The 6,767-nt window shown below is 47.7% G+C and overlaps 1 protein-coding gene across 1 annotated transcript in view; it reads right to left on the minus strand.

Moving 5' to 3' along the window:
- The window catches only part of CMIP (c-Maf inducing protein), a 259,420-nt gene that overhangs the window by 37,467 nt on the left and 215,186 nt on the right, over positions 1-6,767 (minus strand). The window contains exon 7 of the mRNA XM_023528591.1: positions 6,132-6,212. Within this exon, the coding sequence (XP_023384359.1) occupies positions 6,132-6,212 (81 nt within the window). The remainder of the gene's footprint in view (positions 1-6,131; positions 6,213-6,767) is intronic.

Consider the following 6,767-nt stretch of genomic DNA (forward strand, 5'->3'; position numbering starts at 1 on the left):
AGGTGACAGAGCTCAGCTAAGAGCGAAAAGTCAACCTCTAAGGTGACTGTCAGCTCAGAGACTTGTCAGCAGAAGAAACACAGATGGTGCAGGAGAGAGATGCGTGGGCCAGGAAAGGACCCTGCGTCCATTCCCAGGTCCACCATTAGGGACCAGAAGCTTCTTTATGGATGTCTGAACTTGTGAGCTGGGTTTTGGTCAGGAGGTGCAAGTCAGTGCAGTCACAAGGTTGACCAGCCAGACAGAGGGCAGCCTGGTGTTCTTCAACTCACCTGTCCCTCCTCCTGTCCTCGCTCAGGGGAACCCGTTTAATAGAATGCAACCTGAATCGGGACTCGAGCCGACCCTGCAGGCCCTCGTGAAAGCTGAGCAGAATGTGTCCCTCCCATGCCCTCCAACCAGCTCACAAGAGCATTTCAGAGAAGCCTGGTGCTTCTTCACCTGGAGTCCAAGGGGCTGAATTAGGGTCCTCAAGACAATGGGGGGCTCATCTGATTACATCCTGCCCACTAGAATTATGTCTTTACATCAGGGGGGGCAGCAGAAACCATGGAGAAAGCTCAGAAGGAACACACACACACATGCATGCACATACATCCTCTTACAAACACACACACATATTCGAATGTACAAGTGCATATATGTGCACACGCGCACACGCACACACACAGCACTTGGCTAGGGGTTGAGGCCCCTGTATGAAGAGAAGATTGAAGCTTGACTATGCTTTCAAACTGAGAATGATGCCCAGAGTCCCCTAGTCCTTTAAAAAGGGTGACAGGAAAGCTGTGTGGCCATGGGTCGTCACACCCAAGGCCTCACTGGGCCTGTCACAAACTGTGGAATTAGGTTTGGAAAAACTATCCCTAGGCCTTCTTCCACCTCTAAGGTCTTATGATTTTATGAAAACTACTTCAACTAAATGCTGCTAAAGGCAACTGCCATTATCTTTACAGTTAGATTTCTGGATAGTCAAGGTCATTTCCCTGTAAATGAACATTAGAGATGGATCTGGTAGCCTTTCGACATGTGGATAAGAGATATTTTGCCTCTTTGGAAAAGTCAAATATGTTCCCCTTGAAAAGTAAGAGGTCAGACCACTCAGTGGTCCACTAGGGACCATAGCTATATTTTCTTGCCTCATTTGCCACATCAAGAACATTCCAATAAGTAACACGTGAGCACAGGGACCACAGTCATTCCTGGAGATAGAGTTGTTGAGACTCTCCAGGGGAACACACTAAAGGGCTGCTTCCATTTGTATTTAATTTTAATTTCTGCCCAATGAGTAACACTCTTTGGGACTCGACCTCTCTCTAAGATTCAGTTTGCTCATCCATGAAATTAGGGCACATGATATATTTGCAAAAGATGCACTCTGAGAATAGGAGAAGCTCCCAAACCCCAGAACACCGCTATGGTGTATAATTTCCCCATTTCCCAAATATTCAAGTACCTCCTTAATGAGGAACAGTGCATGCAAGGTGAAGAGAAGTCACTGGTCATTCACTGCTGACGGGCATGCAGCTGGCTAGGCACACTCACTACCCAGTGACTAGACTTCCCGACATGGGGTGTGGGAGGAGGTGTGTGAGAGAGACGTGGGGTGTGGGAGGCGTGTGTGCACGTGTGTGCGTGTGAGAGGTGGCCTGGGAAGGGAGATGTGTGGTGCTGGGCTATGAGCAGGTGTTGGTGGAAGGTGGCTGGAGTGTGGCTGCAGGTCAGTGACAGGGCACAGGCAGGAAGGAAGAGGAAGAATCATCTGTCCAACCTTAGAAAAGGCCATGCTCCCAGCCCTGGGAGCAGGGGTGGGGGAGGGAGGGGTGACACTCCGTCTCCACCAACCAGCTTAGCTGATGGGCTTCCCTCAGCTGAAGACTAATTTAGGGGCACTGAGCAAGGGCAGAGGAACCCTGCCTGTTACAATGAGGTACATTATTGGAGACTGACATTTTCTCAGCTTCTCCAACACAGCATATCAACAGGGTAGGTGACAGAGCTCAGCTAAGAGCGAAAAGTCAACCTCTAAGGTGACTGTCAGCTCAGAGACTTGTCAGCAGAAGAAACACAGATGGTGCAGGAGAGAGATGCGTGGGCCAGGAAAGGACCCTGCGTCCATTCCCAGGTCCACCATTAGGGACCAGAAGCTTCTTTATGGATGTCTGAACTTGTGAGCTGGGTTTTGGTCAGGAGGTGCAAGTCAGTGCAGTCACAAGGTTGACCAGCCAGACAGAGGGCAGCCTGGTGTTCTTCAACTCACCTGTCCCTCCTCCTGTCCTCGCTCAGGGGAACCCGTTTAATAGAATGCAACCTGAATCGGGACTCGAGCCGACCCCGCAGGCCCTCATGAAAGCTGAGCAGAATGTGTCCCTCCCATGCCCTCCAACCAGCTCACAAGAGCATTTCAGAGAAGCCTGGTGCTTCTTCACCTGGAGTCCAAGGGGCTGAATTAGGGTCCTCAAGACAATGGGGGGGCTCATCTGATTATATCCTGCCCACTAGAATTATGTCTTTACATCAGGGGGGGCAGCAGAAACCATGGAGAAAGCTCAGAAGGAACACACACACACATGCATGCACATACATCCTCTTACAAACACACACACATATTCGAATGTACAAGTGCATATGTGCATATATGTGCACACGCGCACACGCACACACACAGCACTTGGCTAGGGGTTGAGGCCCCTGTATGAAGAGAAGATTGAAGCTTGACTATGCTTTCAAACTGAGAATGATGCCCAGAGTCCCCTAGTCCTTTAAAAAGGGTGACAGGAAAGCTGTGTGGCCATGGGTCGTCACACCCAAGGCCTCACTGGGCCTGTCACAAACTGTGGAATTAGGTTTGGAAAAACGATCCCTAGGCCTTCTTCCACCTCTAAGGTCTTATGATTTTATGAAAACTACTTCAACTAAATGCTGCTAAAGGCAACTGCCATTATCTTTACAGTTAGATTTCTGGATAGTCAAGGTCATTTCCCTGTAAATGAACATTAGAGATGGATCTGGTAGCCTTTCGACATGTGGATAAGAGATATTTTGCCTCTTTGGAAAAGTCAAATATGTTCCCCTTGAAAAGTAAGAGGTCAGACCACTCAGTGGTCCACTAGGGACCATAGCTATATTTTCTTGCCTCATTTGCCACATCAAGAACATTCCAATAAGTAACACGTGAGCACAGGGACCACAGTCATTCCTGGAGATAGAGTTGTTGAGACTCTCCAGGGGAACACACTAAAGGGCTGCTTCCATTTGTATTTAATTTTAATTTCTGCCCAATGAGTAACACTCTTTGGGACTCGACCTCTCTCTAAGATTCAGTTTGCTCATCCATGAAATTAGGGCACATGATATATTTGCAAAAGATGCACTCTGAGAATAGGAGAAGCTCCCAAACCCCAGAACACCGCTATGGTGTATAATTTCCCCATTTCCCAAATATTCAAGTACCTCCTTAATGAGGAACAGTGCATGCAAGGTGAAGAGAAGTCACTGGTCATTCACTGCTGACGGGCATGCAGCTGGCTAGGCACACTCACTACCCAGTGACTAGACTCCCCACATTGGCCGAGAGCCCCAACTCCAAAATGGTGCATCTGGCCCATGGCTGATTACTAAGCTTGAGAAGTGTTAAATGAGTGGCACCAAAAGTCCGCAGCGCTTCCTGCACCTGGTATGAGCCATAATCGCTGCTTAACGCAAGTCTGTTCTACAGGAGGGGCTGCTCCCCCTTGATCCCATCCACAAATCTCTTCAGCCACAGTGTGTAATTAGCAGACACTTTATAGTATCCCCAGAATTGAGGATCACTTAGGGGAAGTTCTTTAAAAGTGAAGTGAGAATTCATGCCTGAGGGCTCCTGATCTCTGCCAGGACACAACAGATGCTATAAATTCTGGACTTGCCCTGTAGCTGTTCTGACTTTTATCCAGAAAATTATTACATGGTCAACAGTCCAGGCCCATAAAGCTAGCTAAATATAAGGGAGAAGTTGTAAGGCTAAGCCGTGGGAGGCTGCCTGAATTTTTACTTTTTCCCCTTTGAAGTCAGATGTCCCAAAAGAACCCTTATTAAATAGCCTAATGATTGCCATGGAATATGCAGAAATGTTTATGTGCCTGGGAGGCACAGGGTGCCAAGTGTACCCTGGGGTGTCGCTCTATCATTGACACGTTTTGATGGGAAATGGTCCTCTGCAAAAGGAAACTCCAGAACTTCCGTTCTGGACTCTGAAAGGGTAAGGCTCTTTCCTCACACCACATCCACACTGATTTTAAAGTTAATGACCAGAGACCCTTTCTTCCCAGCTGACCAGAGCCAGAGAGTGCCCTTGCAACTAGTAAAGCACAAATTAAGGCAGAACCATCCCCCCAAATGGGAGCCTCTTTGTTAGTCCTGGAGAAAGAATGAGATGGAGTATCCCTCTCCCCCTGTTCAGATAACGAGAAACGCATTTATCTCAATCCCAGAAAGGTCTCAGAAATATGCAACAACTCAATTATGGTGTGTGACTGCTCAGGGCAGAGAAGGGTAAACAGAATTTGTGTGGCACCAACAGGGTTCAACTGGTAGTGACTGCCTGCAATGCTGTGCTGAGAAGGATTCTGAGGCTCTCTCTGGGCTCTGCGGGAAGAGTGCTGCAATCGATTAATGATGTCTGCCATGAGTGTGGGCTAAGGAAGACTAGGATGTGCCACGTTTCCATTACTGATTGCGGAAGGAGGGTAGGTTATTTGATATTCTTTAGGGGCATGGTTTGGAGACAGGAAAGCTACTTTATAAACTCCTTTTCATAATTATTTTCATATGTTGAACCTTGACAGTAATCATGGGCACCCCACAACTGATTCAGTAGCCCAACCTGTGCTGAATCATACCAATACCTCCACGCCGTCAAGGTGAACTTAAGTCTAGGCTGGTGGGTGGCTCAGGAGAGCAAGTTAGAACACCAACCCTTGCTTCAGACTGCCTCCTTCTTGGTTCCACTCATGAGTAACCAGGGCTGGTTCCCTGAGTAACCTATGAAACCTTCTGGGTCTCAGCCTCCTCATCTGTAAAAGGTGGTCACGGCTGTCATGAGGGTTAAATGACATGATAGCTTGGAGCCACATTGTGTCTGGCTCTAAGAAGGTGCTCAATAAGTATCTGTGAGTACATATTAGTTATGCTTATTCCTAGCTGCGGCCACAGGGCCAGTCAGCGGAACTTGCTAAGCCTGTTTCTTCACCTGTAATACGGAGAAAACGGATAGTTGCTGCTCTCATTGGACTGATCAGAAAATGCAGATTCTCAGATCATAAGTGCCTGTCCACTGTAAGTTGCAATTAAATTCTGCCGCTGTATTTTTTAAAAATCAACAAAAGTCCATACTAAATTCGGATTTCCTCAGTTTCCCCCTCATGTTCTTTTTCTGTTCCAGGATCCCATCCAGCCAGAAACCCCATTACATTTAGTTGTCATGTCTCTTTTGGTGCTCTAGACTATGACGGTTTCTCTGACTTTCCTTGTTTTTGATGACCTGGACAGTCTTGAGGACTATAGAATGTGCCCCTCAACTGGGATTGGTCTGATATTTTTCTCTTGATTAGACTGGGGTTGTGGGTTTGAGAGAGGAAGACCTAGAGGCAAAGTGCCCTTCTCACCACACCATATCCAGGGCACGTATCATGACTATGACTTATTACTGTTGGTGTTGACCTTGATTGCTTGGCCCAGGTCGTGACCCTCAGGTTTCTCCACTGTACGGTTACTCTTTTCCTCCTTTCCACCCTGCACGCCCTGGAAGGGTGTCGCCACGTGCCCACTGAAGGAGTGAGGCGTTCTGCTCCCCTCCTTGAGGGGGGAGTATCTGCAGACATGACCTATGACTCTACACACAGGAGACTTACCTCTTTTCCCCTAGCCATACTATTTTTGTTATTCTTACCTCCAGTGAAAAGGTTCTTCCTGTTGCCTTAACAGAAAAAGACAGAACCAAAAAGGACAGGCTGCACGAACACTCCAACTTAAAAAGGATCCCAACTCAAGCCAGCCAACTCCACTCTCCAAATCTTTGGAAAAGTGAAAGGCTGGGTAGACCTGGGGCCTTCCTCCTTCGGCTCGGTGACTGGGGTGGTCAGGGAACTCACCATGTTATGCTTGAGGATTCTCTGGACCACGGGGGTGAACACTTCGATGACCACCATGGACCGGGGCCGTTCTCTGCAGTGCTGGGGAGACAGGAGGACATGGTCAGCGCCGAGCCTGTGGGTCCTTCCTTGTTCTTTTTATTTTTCGAGTAAGACTAGTAGGTGGGGATGGGATTTTTTTTTGTTTGTGTTTTGTTTTGATCTTAAAGTCCGAGGTTGTTTAGATAGTACAGACAGGAGGCTGTTCTAACACGACCCTTATTTAATACAGTGAGACTTCTGCAGTACTACGATTCAGAGTGCAGGCCTAACAGAGGAGTCCCTGAGTCAGTGTAAAATACTAGGGGTTTAGTGTCTGGACACCAGAATTTTGAAAATTCTGTGACTTTTCAGTTGCTGGCTTTGACAAGCTGGCAGCAATCTGGAGGTCAAATGCAGCTCTCAGATGTATTTTCTCTCACTGGCAGGGTGTTTTGTTTTCAAATTGAAACTGAAGGCCTTCAGGTGGAACAGACAAGATCCCACCACTCCAACAAATCTGTAACCTGCCTGGGCCTGAAGGTGCTGAGTTTCCAAATCCTGGATGAGGACACTGGACTTGGGATATTGGAATCAGGGCATTCCTGGGAAATCCAA

Source organism: Pteropus vampyrus, unplaced genomic scaffold (genome assembly GCF_000151845.1).
Source record: "Pteropus vampyrus isolate Shadow unplaced genomic scaffold, Pvam_2.0 Scaffold29, whole genome shotgun sequence".
NCBI lineage: Eukaryota > Metazoa > Chordata > Mammalia > Chiroptera > Pteropodidae > Pteropus > Pteropus vampyrus.